The sequence below is a fragment of the Gadus morhua genome, chromosome 14 (genome assembly GCF_902167405.1).
Source record: "Gadus morhua chromosome 14, gadMor3.0, whole genome shotgun sequence".
NCBI classification, from domain to species: domain Eukaryota; kingdom Metazoa; phylum Chordata; class Actinopteri; order Gadiformes; family Gadidae; genus Gadus; species Gadus morhua.
The window spans coordinates 27507194-27521850 of NC_044061.1; the positions used below are offsets into that span (position 1 = coordinate 27507194).

The 14657-nt window shown below is 43.1% G+C and overlaps 1 protein-coding gene across 1 annotated transcript; it reads left to right on the forward strand.

Annotated features, from left to right (window-relative positions):
• The first annotated feature begins 2439 nt into the window (after nt 1–2439).
• On the forward strand, nt 2440–10589 carry rab27a (RAB27A, member RAS oncogene family). Its single transcript, XM_030377080.1, has 6 exons — nt 2440–2893; nt 5158–5321; nt 6178–6263; nt 6896–6999; nt 7418–7541; nt 8596–10589. Exons 2-6 carry the CDS (start codon nt 5169–5171, stop codon nt 8795–8797), a joined length of 669 nt encoding a protein of 222 aa, XP_030232940.1. The 5' UTR covers nt 2440–2893; nt 5158–5168; the 3' UTR covers nt 8798–10589.
• Nucleotides 10590–14657: the final 4068 nt, after the last annotated feature.

Below are 14657 nucleotides of genomic sequence, written 5' to 3' on the forward strand. Positions count from 1 at the left end.
CGCTGCTTTGCACTTTAGTTGTAATTGTGCAACACACTTGTTCCTTACTGCAACACACATGCCCCTGCACACTACACACTATTTCATACATAAGACACTTAATTCAAAAATGACATCTCATTGTACCATTGGGAAAACACATCAAAATCCTAACCACATTGGTTAATTGAAAATACTTACATACACACCTGAAAACACTTTCTTCCAAATCTGAACACCAATCAGCCAGCTACAAAAAGGCCTCAGTTACAGTAAACCATTTTGAGAACTTTCCAGCATGGATGCAGGAAGAGCAAGAGCAAGAGGCAGAGGTAGAGGAGGACAGAGACATAGAGGAGGACTTGGTGGAAGAGGCCGTGCACGGAACATTTTTACGATGACATAAGAGCAACTTTGGTGGTCCATGTCATAAAACATGGTCTGACTATGAGGAAGCTGGGCAGAGAGTCCACCCTAATCTAAGCCGTTTCACAGTTTCATCCATAATAAGGACATTCCGACTGGAAAACAGCTATGTCTCAACTCTCTACTTTCTACTCTACTTAGACTGTATCTAGAGTATTTGCAGTACTGTACCATATCACATGTACTGTATTGCAGGGTGGCAAATGCTCCTTTTTGAACGAAAGTGGTAGTTTTGTGACATCCTATGATTACCTACATTGAGTGTTTCAGTGCTTTCGATGGTGTATACAGTAAAGTACAGTATACAGTACTGTAAAAAAGAAGCAAACCAATACAGTCACATTTTGTGGTCGCTTTTTTCTATAGAATGACTAGAAGACCTTCTGGGGACGGACGCCAACGCCTGTTCACCCAACAGCAGGAACTTGCCATTGTGGACCTGGTCAGAGCAAACAATGCAATCCGTCTCAACCAGCTAAAGCAAAAATACTTGCAGATAGAGAAGTATTCAATAACATGGAGCGAGTAAGCATTTCCACTATCAGACGCATCTTGGTAAAGCACCAAATTACCATGAAGCAATTGTACAGGGTCCCATTTGAGAGGAACAGTGTCAGGGTCAAAGGACTTCGACGTGAATATGTACAGGTAAGTGTTACAGTCCTTTACATTTACATTACAGTATTGGTGTCATCCAGTTACAGCTGAATATGTGCCATTGTGTCAGTACCACATAGATACATTCAGAGCAGTACCAGGTACCTGTTTGATGGGGTGGGGGTTCTGTATGTGTAGTACTGTAATTTAGTGTTTTGAGTAATGCCATCCGAAATATGTATTACAGGCATTTTGATTTGTTACAGAGCGTCTTGGAGATGGTTGGAGCTGCACAGCCTCATGAATTTATTTACATTGATGAGGCTGGATTCAACCTCAGCAAAACAAGACGACGGGGTCGTAACATAATTGGCCAAAGGGCAATTAGCCTATCTCATTGTGTGCTGCCATAAGCCTTCAAGGGCTACTGCACCATCAAGCAAAACTAGGTCCCTTCAATATATAACAATATCGAGCTGTACAGGACCGACCAGAGCAGCCCAGGTTTGTTGTTGTCTGGGATAATGTTAGTTTCCATCGGGCTGCTCTGGTCCACAACTGGTTCACCAACCATCTTCAATTTGAAGTCCTATACTTGCCCCTTACCCACCATTTCTAAACCCCATGGAAGATTTTTTGGCGCGTATATGACCGCCAACCACATGATCGCATGCCTCTTCTGCAGGCATTGGAACAGGCCTGCAGAGACATCGACTTAAGGTCAATCCATGGATGGATTCGGCACACAAGGCAATATTTCACCCGATGCATAGCGGGAGAAAACATTGCTTGTGATGTTGATGAGACCTACAGCCAGACCCCAACAGACGGTAGGATCCATAAGCCCACCCACGCACAATTGCCATGTTTTTCTGTGTTACCACTGGTAACACAGAAAAATAAAACAAAAATAAACCCTGCTGTACTGGTAACTTACCAGTACAGTAGGTTTTTTTTTTTTGTTTTTTTTTTGCTCAAACTGTATTTACTGCACTGTAATGTACAGTACTGCAATGTACAGTATTTAGTATTTGATCTATTGGTTGTGGTGAAAACGTGCCCTCTGTGGAACTGAATAAAAACAGTGAACATGAAAGACTGCAGTGTTTTATATAAAGTAGACCAGTGTGTTGCTGCTAATCTGAAAGTGTATTCATATGATGCAAGTGTGTATCATTTTGTCATCAGAGTGCCATTTTTACAAAGAATTGTTAGAATTCGATAGCCGAGTTTAAATTTGACATAGATGTGAATGGTTTATTGCCCAGTGTTGTGTCTTATTTGCTTGTTTGTTGAGTTTTGACACAACGAGCCGAATTTTGCAAAATGTGTTCAAGCAATTGAAAAAAACTGTTAACACATCCATGAACCCTTTCGTCACGGCGGGTACCGTTACTGGCATGAGGCCACCGTTACGGTTACAGTTCAGCATTCAAAGGGTTTGGCGGCTGGCTCAAGACAGAAAGAAGCGATCGTTTACTTTTGGTTCCGAGTGGATTCGAAAAGGGTGTTCTTTGCCCACATGGCAATAACATCCAACCGTGTAACACTAGTGTGAACTCGACGCATGGACTGAGAACCTTCTGATCTAGCCCTGTGTTGGCGACCTGGAGTGACGCACAGACCACCATGTTGCTGGTAGATGTTTCCTCATGAGGCGGAGGATGGAGTCTGGGGGAGGAGCCGCTCAGCAGACCAACGCTTGGTTGATCTGCTCAGACACCACACACTCACCCAAAGTGGAATATCTATTATAACCTCGTTGTCAGGCAGTGCAACAAATGGATCAAAGCGGCGACTGAGAAAACTTTTGACAAAGTTTAACTTTAGGAAAAGCTTAACGATAAAGTGCCTTCGATCCCCGGAACCTTGTGCGCCAACACTGCGGCTGGTAAGTTTTAATTTCAGGAAATGTTAATCGGGAAAACAGCATCAGTTAGTTCTTATCCAGACAGCCAAGAAGCAGTAGAAGTCTGCTGAAGTACCTCACATACCGATCCTGAAGGACTTGAGAGACTAAGTCAAACAATTCTCTGATTTCGTTCTTTGCTCGGGGCCAACATGTAAATGGGTTTCGTCGTCTCCTCCGGTCCCAGATGGACATGTCTTCTCACAGCTCTCTGGGTTCACATCAAACCCCTGAATGAACATCTGCAGCTCATTGATGTTACTAATACCATCTACGATCTCCGCGGACAGGCGCTAACCCTTGAGAACCATAAGGGGTTAACACCTCGTTCGGGAGCCTTTTCAGAGGCTCGGTGCAGTCTTGGATGTTTCGTCCGGTGAGGGGGGGGGGGGGGGGCGGCTTCTAAAGTTTTGTTTTTGTGTGAGAAAGGTCACCTGACCGCTCGACCACATGAGGGCCAGCTGAGGCCGATTAGATATGGATGTCTCCTCTTTTAAAACGCATGTTATGTCGAACAATCAATCGAGCATTGAGTGCGTCAGCGAGGCTTCATGGCAAAACCATAACTTAAGTTTCTCCGAAGCGAAGAAGAATGTGTGGGCCGCGTGCGTAACACGTCCCAGGGTCCTGTGTGCATAAGGGGGTGGTCAGGGTCCTGTGTGTGCCTAACGGGGTGTCAGGGTCCTGTGTGTGCGTAACGGGGTGTCAGGGGCCTCGGTACGTGTGGTAGTCGACTTACGGGGCCTCTCCTCGTATCCGTCTTCCCTGTGGGAAGGGTGCCAGGGTAGGCCCTGTGGGACTGGGTCCACGGATCCGTTATGTTTTAGCGGACACTATAGGTGCGAGGGGTGTTGGAGCAAAGCAGCTGCTACCAGGACAGGTGTACAAGTGTACCGCTGCCTCAGCCTGTAACATGATGATGATGATGATGATGATCATCCTGGTGCTGGAGCTGATAACTGTTTCATCGATTAGAATGTAGACTGCATTTGTATTCTCAAGCGGTTCAGTTGGCGCAATAGTTGCTATAGTAGTAAATAGTTGTGTCCGTTCAAATACAAGAAGTGACTTTTGAAAAGGCTGTGATGTAATTTAGACTGTTAAAAAAACTATTTTCAGGAAGGGCTGTAAAACGTGGCCAGATAACTATTGAGAGACAACATGACACTATGTGAATGATTATGTAACTGTGTGTATTAGGCTGGCAGCTCTAGAATGGCTTTTTTAATGATGAATAATTGGTATTCACGTCGGCATAGGATGGACGTGTGCATCGGTTTCCTCTAAATGCTTGCTTTTTTTTAACTGTCCCAGTTCCACTGACTCTGATGAGTCGTCTGTGGTTAATAGCTTCTTGTTTTTAACGTTTGTAGATTCATATCGATCTTTCTGCATTTCTTTCTCGCTAGGCTGCATTGTAATACTAAAGGATGATGAATGGCTCTCCATTGACATTATCTATTAAAGCGTGCCAACCCATTCCTCCCAGTGCGTTCCCATAGGTACTGCTCCAGACTAAGCTCCTTACTAACCGAGTTGAAAGGCTCATTATGGCTAAAGAATGTGAAGTGTCTAAATCCCCGTGGTCATGTGATGTACGCTAGACTCACTGCAGGAGTGCCATTCAGAGTCAAACGTGGCAGTTTAGATTTTATTGAATTAAGGTTATGGATTTTATAGTCCAAGGCAAGCAATGTTTGTCACCAGCATCAATATGTTGAGTGAATGGGGGATCACACACACACACACACACACCACACACACACACGCACACACACACACACACAAACACACACACACACACACCACACACACACACACACACACACACACACACACACACACACACATTGGTAGGACATTGTGAGAGACCCTTTATGCCTTACATTTAATTTTGAACCAAGTGGACTTGATTCCCATTATGCAGGCAGATAGGTGTCTGTGCTGAGAGATGGAGGGAGGGGAACCGGCTGCTGTTGCGTATCTGCCCTGAGATTAAGATCCAGGATATGTTGCAATGGCACCTCCGTCAGAAGACCTCGCCTTTTTGGTTAAACAGCTTTACTGCCGTGCTGCTCTTCCTTTTGTCCTGAAGCTGAGTGCATAGCGAACACTTTAAAAATGAAATGATAATGTGGTAATCGTTCAGCGTAGACTCAGGTCTGAGAACCTCTTCTGGCAAGAATCTGCTTGTTCTGAGGGAAACCTGTCTTGTTTTGTCTGCGTGTTTTCCTTCTGCTCTAGAGAAAGACTCACGATGTCTGATGGTGATTACGACTACCTCATCAAGTTCCTAGCACTGGGAGACTCAGGAGTTGGGAAGACCAGCTTCCTGTACCAGTACACGGACGGGAACTTCAACTCCAAGTTCATCACCACGGTCGGGATTGACTTCAGAGAAAAGAGGGTGGTGAGCAGAAACCTCCCAAACGTTAAAGTCCGGCCCCATGGTGGAAGTGTTTCTAACTCTTTTTTTTTCAGTGTACATTGAAAGCTTAAACTCTTACATTTGCACACCATGAAACAAGGCTCTTCTAACAAAAGCCTGACTGATAAGCACTTCACTGCAAAGGGTTCTGAGTAACACACAGAGGATGACTAAGACAGAACCGTAGTACACTCCTTCAGAATAAACATTATAATACTTGGCAAACACCACAACACTCAGCTAATGCTGTTGACACAGCCTCTAATCACATAAGAACATGAACGCTACCATGGCCAACATCATATATGATAACCTGCTGGGCGGTCTCTAAGTGCAGGAATGTAACGATACAGTACCGATCATGGTACACTGCACGGCCCTAATCCTTTACTATGTACAATGCATTGCGATCCTTTGAAATATCTGCAAGCATAGTCATTTATGGTTAATTCCTAAAATAAAGTGTTTTTATGTGATCAGAGTGAAAACTTTATTTTCCATCGCGGTTTGGTTTGTGATTTTTAAGCTGGTAGAAGTCTGTATTTATTTTTATTAATCATTATTCTGTAGCCAATGATATAACAGAACTTGTCAGTCTGTATCATTGATTGTTTCTTTTATTTGATGTTTACATTGACATGTAATGTTGCTCATTGTCATTAAGTGTTATTTTAAAGAGAACTGCCTGATCACCACCGATATAATCTCTTGTTGAAAAAAACCCACAAACCTAAACATAACCGGGCGGACGTTGTTATTTCTGCACCGATCATGCAGTATGAGGAACTTGCAGTATGACTCTTGAATATTAATATTGTGTGCTTGTTGTCTTCTGAAGCTGTACCAGGCCAACGGACCCGATGGAGCCACCGGCAAGGGGCAGAAGATCCACATCCAGCTGTGGGACACAGCCGGGCAGGAGAGGTACAGAGACACGTCCCTCCCTCACCTCTCTCTCTCTCTCTCCTCTCTCTCTCTCTCTCTCTCTCTCTCTCTCTCTCTCTCTCTCTCTCTCTCTCTCTCTCTCTCTCTCTCTCTCTCTCTCTCTCTCTCTCTCTCTCTCTCTCTCTCTCTCTCTCTCTCTCTCTCTCTCTCCTCTCTCTCTCTCTTCTCTCTCTCTCTCTCTCTCTCTCTCATCTCTCTCTCTCTCTCTCTCTCTCTCTCTCCTCTCTCTCTCTCTCTCTCTCTCTATCTCTCTCTCTCTCTCTCTCTGCATACACAGACCTGTGGTTCTTCTTCAATATAATTACTTTTCATTTATTTATTTAGGGTATTTAGCAGTCGCGCTTATCCAAAGTGACTTGTGATCTGTGATCCGTCTCCATTCAAGGCTGTTTCATAAATGTGTTTATGACATGTGTTTATGAAAACGCTTTGTAAAAGATGCGATGAATGGCGGAAAGACTTTACAACAGCTCAGTTTTTTTCCAATAACGAAGATCTAATATTTTCCCTGACAGCTAAAGAGGACAACACATTGTGAATTTTATCGGTATCCTGGAATCTCCCACTCAAGGCGTCCCTCGCTGGTCTTACGTCTGTCTGTTTCTCCTCAGGTTTCGGAGTCTGGACCACGGCCTTCTTCAGGGACGCCATGGCTTCCTGCTGCTCTTCGACCTGACCAATGAGCAGAGCTTCCTCAACGTCCGGAACTGGATGAGTGAGTCGTTCATCTGATTCAAACTGAGCCTCCTCCACTGCCACCATCACCTTTGTATTATATTATATATCAGTATAATTAACAGCCTCTAAAGATGTTCTCCAGGTTTCTCCTCAGACCGCTTTAGGGAAAGTTTACTTTGTGGATGTTACTTTGAGGGTGGAGGGGTTTCATTCAAAATGACATCATTTAAACTCAGGTTAATTAAAGCTCAGGCTGCAGGGAATCTATCTAGAATAAATGTTTGTTTACTTGACAAAACAAATTGAACCCAACAATCGCTGTCTGGTTGGTGTTTACTGAAGATCTGCTCAGACTTTGTTGTTCTCATGTTCTCTGGTTTCAGATGTTTTTGTTGTTCTCTGGTTCCTAACGGTGTTTGTGGTTCTCCTGTTTTCTGGTTCTGCTGTGTCTGCAGGTCAGCTGCAGGTTCACGCCTACTGTGAGAACCCAGACATCGTTCTATGTGGGAACAAATGTGATCTGAGCGAGCAGCGGGCGGTGAAGGAGGAGGAGGCCCGCGACCTGGCCGACAAGTACGGGTACGTGGCTCTCGCATGGTGGCAGAACCTCCTGCAGAACTGGGGCCCTGTAGCACCGCTGACCCCTGTAGAACCAGGCCCTGCGAAACTCCTTCTGTAGAACCCCGGCCCCTATAAAACCCGGGTCCTGTAGAACCCGGGTCCTGTAGAACCCGGGCCCTGTAGAACCCGGGCCCTGTAGAACCCGTGCCCTGTAGAACCGGGGCCCCCAGCGTTTGTCTAGGAGGCCGTGATCTCTGTTTGCCCGGCCCTCTTCAGGGGAGTGAGGGAGCATACGCGGTCCCAGGAAGACAAATATATGGTCCGCCTTATTCATATCCTGGTCTGACAAGCTGTCGGTGGGACACGCCTTCAGGGAGCAGTGGCTGTACGTGTTCGGGACACTGGGGTCGACAGAGGAGGGACTCTGAGGACACCATCCTCATTTGGACCTGATGTGGCCCAGTTGGGGCGGAGACACACTGTTGTTGTTTACGCCTTTATGCAGATGAGTTGCTTTGTTTGATAAAGCAATTAGTTTAATGAAAGTCCTAGAGTGTGAGATGACGCCCCTCTTAGTTACTACGCTGGCAGAGTTTAAGGATTTAAGAACTCAGTAACAGTTCTGAAGCTGTGTGACGTGGACTAGCTCGGCTGCTGGGTGGCCTGAGTGGGAGGGGCTTATGGGGGTGGGAGGGGCTTATGAGGAGTGGGAGGGGCTTGGGAGTGTCCGTTAGTAAGTTTCTTGTAAACAGAGAGAGAGGTACAGGCTGGCAGGCATGTTTTATTTCTAGAATATATCAGTTATGGGATTTCATTGAATTGATAACATCATTGAAATCATCAGCATTGACTCCGGAACATTTTAGGCTATGAACGAGTGGAAATTATAGACATTGCAAGAGTCATTTATATTAATATATCTTTTTTAGTCCTATTTTAATTAATCTTTTTAAGTTCTGCTGCTGTCCTGAACCCATCTCTTCGCTTGGAAGATTAAAGTAGAACCTTCTTAACTATAGGGGAGCGACCCCCTCTCTCCTCTCTAACCCATGACCCCTGACTCCGCCCCCAGGATCCCGTACTTCGAGACGAGCGCGGCCAATGGGCAGAACGTGGGCGGGGCCGTGGACGTGCTGCTGGACCTCATCATGCGGCGGATGGAGCGCTGCGTGGACCGCTCCTGGATCCCTGAGGGCACGGTGCGCGCCAACGGCACCGGGCCCGCCCCCCTGGACCAGCCCCCCCCCCCGGAGGGCGGCAAGTGTGCCTGTTAGTGGCCGGGGGCCACCCCAGGGGGCCCGACTCCCAAGGGGCACGAGGATGAGGAGGCTGGGGGTGGGTTGGGCAAGTGAGGACAAAGGGCAGGAACAGGAAGCGAGCTGATGTTCCGCGTTGTTTCCAGCGGCCGTCTGTCGGTTCGGATCTCTGTAGTTGCGTCGTATCGAAGCGACCTCACTGGTCGCATCGAAGCGACCTCACTGGTCGCATCGAAGCGACCTCGCTGGTCGCATCGAAGCGACCTCGCTGGTCGTATCGAAGCGACCTCGCTGGTCGTATCGAAGCGACCTCTCTGGTCGTATCGAAGCGACCTCGCTGGTCGTGTCGAAGCGACCCTCGCTGGTCGTATCGAAGCGACCTCGCTGGTCGTATCGAAGCGACCTCTCTGGTCTCGCGGGGCTCCCTTCTCTTTTCTTCTTTCGAGCAACGGTCCATTTGAGTATACATAATGATAGCCCTATTCCATGTTAGTTTATGTACTTGGATTGTGTTTGTTGTTTTTTAGCGGTTGAATCCGTCACTCGTTCGACTCGTTGTTTTAACGGTCTGATCACCAAGTTTCTTTTACGTTCATCACCACGTCCTCCCATTCACCCTATGCTGAGGCTCAGATACCAAACATAGATACCCTAATATGGCAGTTCCTCTTCCTATTTATGAAATACATTTTATTAATATAAAATAGTCAATCAACCCAGGAGGAAAGTGTGAGGAACCTTCGGGTCATCAGCCACAATAATAACGATCATTGTTTACAGTCACCAGCAGCATGAAGCGTGTTTCTGTCACACAGGGCATGTCTCTCCCACCAGCCCTTAATTCCATGCCACAGAGAGCTGGTGAATCATCATCTATAGGAAGTCCACACTGTATTTCAGAGGACAGCACGTGCCTGTTTGACTTTTTGTGCTATTAAAATAAAACAGATTTTTTATTAGTATTTTCTATAATCCCTATACCGGTCCATCATTTTAATCTTTTTTTTTAATAAAAAAATATTGATAATAGGAACTGCAAGTCACCAGAAAAGCTGTTAATATTTTTGTAACTCAAGTAAAGAAAAGCCTGATTGGTTCATTTTATCAGCCAATCAGCAACACTACGACCACAGCTTGTTCCTGTTTTCAGGGACTAATGAGTCGGCCACTGATTGGACTGCTTTTGTGTGACTGATTATATTCTAATCAGGGCTAACATAACACAAATCTGATTTAGGAATAGAAAGCATCAAAAAGCTGGGGTGTAGCAAACTGAATCTAAAACAACGCCATGTTTTACTAAATGTCCCCGGGCCTTACTGCTTGTTCATTGGTTAATACCATCTGAAGAGATACTGTTGGACATCTGATGGACCTCCAGTAATACTAAGGCAGCTTAAAGCCCCCATAATGAGGGTCGGTCCCATTTAGGAATGTAAGAATGAGTTTCCCCCTCAGGTAAACAACAATCACCTGAGGCACCAAGACTGAAACCCTCTGATCATGTTATGACACTGAATAGCAAAGACAAAGGTATACAGCAAAATGTGATGGCAGTATAAATACTTAACTCCATGAAAGGTTTTATAGTTGCGCTGCCAAGTATGTGTAAAGTTAGTAAACAATGCGCCCATGATTTACATTTAATGCCAATAGTTAACACTATTCTAGATCCCATGTTGGAATGTTTTTTCAATGGTAGTTTGATACCGATGCCAAATACACACCATCCGAGTCATATATTGGAGACTTTCAAATGGAAAATATGTGAACTATGCAAAAATAAATATATTTTATTTATCGTGTGAAAGCATCGATTGATATTTCTTTGTTTGTTCATTTGTAAAAGACGCATTTGTTTAGAAAGGTTGGTTTTAATTAAAAGTTTCTAGAAAAGTCTGAACTGAGGATCATTATTTAGGCCTACCATAAATAATGACTTTAATATTTAATGCTTTAACTCATCTTTCTGTGGGAATAATGTGTAATGAGAAGGCACAAAGTTGTTGTTATCTATACTCAGTATTTACCATGCTTTAATTCGAACGAATCCAAATTCTTGACGCCATTCATATCGATTTTATAATATGTATTGGAATGAGACCTTTTTTTTGGGCAAACAATTTTACAATTCTAAGTGCAACAGTGTAATAATCCCGAGCCTCCGCTAGGCGGCAGCAGCTCATGAACAGGGCTACGTCCGACTGCTCTTAGAGTAGAAGAAGGAACAGTATTCACAGCAAGCTTTAAAGCCAGTAGGTTTGCAATGTGATGTGAATAAGGACACTTTGATTGTGGATAAGGCTGACTTTGTATTCTTCATGGCGAAGGTCATAAATCTAGCTATGCAGGACAAAAATACAAGGTCAGATCGGATAAAGATTGTTGTGGAGGCAACAAGGGAATACTTAGACATAAAGGATGTAACGGGAGAGATGGTACAGGATGAGATCAATAGAAATGAAGGGGTTACTAAGTAGTATAATTATGGTGTTCCTTATTCTGCAGTGGAATGCCAGAAGCCTGATATCGAATGGGCAAGAATTTAAGAGATATATAGAGAAATTAGACGTTAAACCAGAAATCATTTGTATACAAGAAACATGGATGAAATCACACTTGGATTTTAAAATTGTAGGATACAACTCAGTTAGACTGGTCTGGATAGGAATGAGCGGCAGGCAGGGGGATGTGCAACGTTTAGGAAGGAATATTGTATGAAAGAGTACCAATGAATTATGAAACTAGTCTAGAGATAATTGTTATTGAAATCTGGGTTAATAAAAGGAAAATGACTATAATCAATTTGTACAATCCATGTAAGAAAATGAAGTTGGAGGAATTGGAGAGGGTAGGACAAAGGCAAAATGCTATATGGTGTGGAGATTTTAATGCACACAGCACGTTATGGGGAGGAAGGAAAGATGATGATAATGGGAAGGTGATAGAGGAATTAATGGACAACAAGGGAATAGTTTGTTTAAATAATGGGGAGGGGACAAGAATAAATGTAAGCAATGGAGTGGAGTCAGCGTTAGATCTTACACTAGTAACAGATACACTGGCAGGAGTATGTTCATGGGAAGTAAGGAAAGAAACGACTGTTGGAAGTGATCACTATCCTATAATCATTGGAGTAGAATTGACAATTGAAGAATGCAATCTAGAAAGAGTGATGAATTGGGACTTTCACAATGCAGAGTGGGAACTATTTAAGGAAATAAGTGAGAAAGAAATGTTAGAAATTGAGATAGGAGAGATGTTGACCAGCTAAATACGAATGTGTGCAGAGTTATATTAGAGGCTGTTGAGAGAACAATTAAGAGGAAAGAAGGAAAAGGGAAAAAGAGGATGGTACCATGGTGGAACAAAGAATGTAGTAAAGCAATCAAGAGTAGAAATAAAGCATTTAGAAGGCTAAAGGGAAACCATAGGTTTGAGAACCTTATTGAATATAAAAGAAGTCAAGCAAATGTAAGGAGAACTATTAAAAATGCAAGGAAAACTTGTTGGAGGAATTTTTGCAATTCGGTGGGACGGGAAACGGAATTGGGACAGATTTGGGGCATGATTAAAAAGATGAATGGGGTTAAGAGAGAATATGGATATCCAGTTTTGAAGGTAGGGGAAACAATAGCAATGAAGGAAGAGAAAAGGGGGAGATGTTAGCAAAGGCTTTTGTGAAAGTTCATAGTTCAGAAAATATTAGTGAAGAGGGAAAAAGAGGGAGGGAGGCTACTTTAGTGGAGTATGAAGTGTTGATGCAAGATGAGGAAGAAAATGAAGATTTGCTTAATAAGACTTTCACAATGACAGAAATGAATCGTGCATTAAGGAAAACAAAGATGACCGCACCAGGAAAGGATCAGGTTTGTTATATAATGATAAGTATTAAAGTGAAGCAGCAAAAGGAATATTATTGGAGTTATACAATAGAGTTTGGAAGAAAGGTAAATTACCAGAAAGTTGGAAGGAGGCAGTTATTGTACCAATACCTAAACCAGGAGGGACAGGTTCTAACCCAGAGAACTATAGGCCAATTGCCTTAACATCAAATATATGTAAATAATGGAGAAAAATGATAAATGAAAGATTAATATACTATATGGAGAGTAAGGATTTATGTCAAAGTATCAGAGTGGGTTCAGAAAGGGGAGGAACACTATGGATCCGACCATATTTCTAGAACATGAGATCAGAAAGGCACAGATAAATAAGGAAAGTGTTGTAGCTTTGTTTTTGATATTGAGAGGCATATGACATGATGTGGGTAGAAGGATTATTAGTTAGATTAAGGAAGTTGGGAGTTAAAGGGAGAATATACAGATGGATTGAAGATTTTTTACTGAGGAGAATCAATACAGGTGAGAGTAGGAAAAAGCTTGTCAGGGAAATTTAAAATAGAGAATGGAACACCACAGGGGAGCATAATTAGTCCACTATTATTTTCCATTATGATAAATGACGTTTTTGAAGAAATAGAGAGTGGTATGTGTTTTTCATTATTTGCAGATGATGGGGCAATATGGAAGAGGGGGAAAATATGAAATTCATTGATAAAAAATTACAGGAGGCAATCAATAGAGTGGAGGAATGGTCTTATAAATGGGGTTTTAAGTTTCGGTAGGGAAGACAAACATAATGTTTTCACCAGGAAAAGAGTGGGAGATTGAGATTAAATTAAAACTTTATAAACAAGACCTAAAAAGAGTAAAACACTTTAAGTTATTAGGAATGTGGTTTGATGAAAGGTTAACATGGAATACACATTCAGAAGGTTGTGGACAAATGTAAAAGGTTATAAATATAATGAGGTGTCTAGTTGGAAAAGAGTGGGGGGCGGATTAGAGTGGCACTAAAGGGTATATATGATGCTTTAATTAGAGCATTTATAGATTATGGGAGTGTGGTATATGGGGGCAGCAGCAGAGACAATATGAAGATAAACTGGAAGGTATACAGAATCAGGCAGTGCGTTTATGTACAGGCGGTTTTACAAACACACCCTATAGCTGCGCTGCAGGTAGAAATGGGGGTCATGCCTATTGATTTGAGAAGGCTGCAATTGTCACTGACATACTGGGTGCATTTACAAGGACATAGCAAGGACCATCCAGCGCAAGACACGTTAAAATCTAGTTGGGAAAAAGAGAAAAAGGAAGTTAGGAATTTTGGTTGGACAGCAGTGCAGAGGGCAAAAATTGGAATTGAAAAGATACAGTTTAGTCCAACAGTACCAATATCAGCACTCCCACCCTGGATTCTTCCAGATGCTACAGTAGATCTGACAATTCTAGAAAGGAAAAATAAAGATAGAGAGTTTGCTTGTAATGCCATAAGTGTGCAAGAGTATATTGATAAATTCTATGGTTATGTAAAGATATATACAGATGGATCAAAGAGTGCAGAAAGTAAAGTAGGAGTAGCATTTTGGGTCCCAGAATTTCAGGTGCGGGTGGGTAAAAGGGTCAATGATGAAGTATCGGTGTATACAGCAGAAATGATTGCAATATTATTGGCAATACATTGGGTAGAGGAAACTAGACCAGTAAGTAACAATGTTCGGACTCAAGTTCAGTTTTAACCAGTCTACAGAGCAGTAAGTCAGATAGCAGGCCGGACATTCTAATAGAGATAAAACAGATTTTATATAGAATAGAGATGATGGGTATAACAGTGGTGTTTGTGTGGGTACCGGCACATATTGGAGTGAGAGGGAATGAGGTGGTAGATAAGGTGGCAAAAGAGGCAACAAAATGTGAAGAAATTGAATTACGCATAAATATCAGCAAGATGGAGGGTAAAAACATAATTAAAAGGAAAATGAAGGAGAAATGGCAGAAGAGGTGGGAGGAAGAGGAAGGGAAGGTGGTTTTAT

What these genes read in the sequence shown, in the direction of transcription:
- rab27a (XM_030377080.1), top strand. Translation starts at nt 5,169, where the DNA reads ATGTCTGATGGTGATTACGACTACCTCATCAAGTTCCTAGCACTGGGA. An exon ending in GACACAGCCGGGCAGGAGAG is followed by an intron (nt 6,264 to 6,895) that starts GTACAGAGACAC and finishes GTTTCTCCTCAG; the next exon opens with GTTTCGGAGTCTGGACCACG. An exon ending in GACCTGGCCGACAAGTACGG is followed by an intron (nt 7,542 to 8,595) that starts GTACGTGGCTCT and finishes CTCCGCCCCCAG; the next exon opens with GATCCCGTACTTCGAGACGA.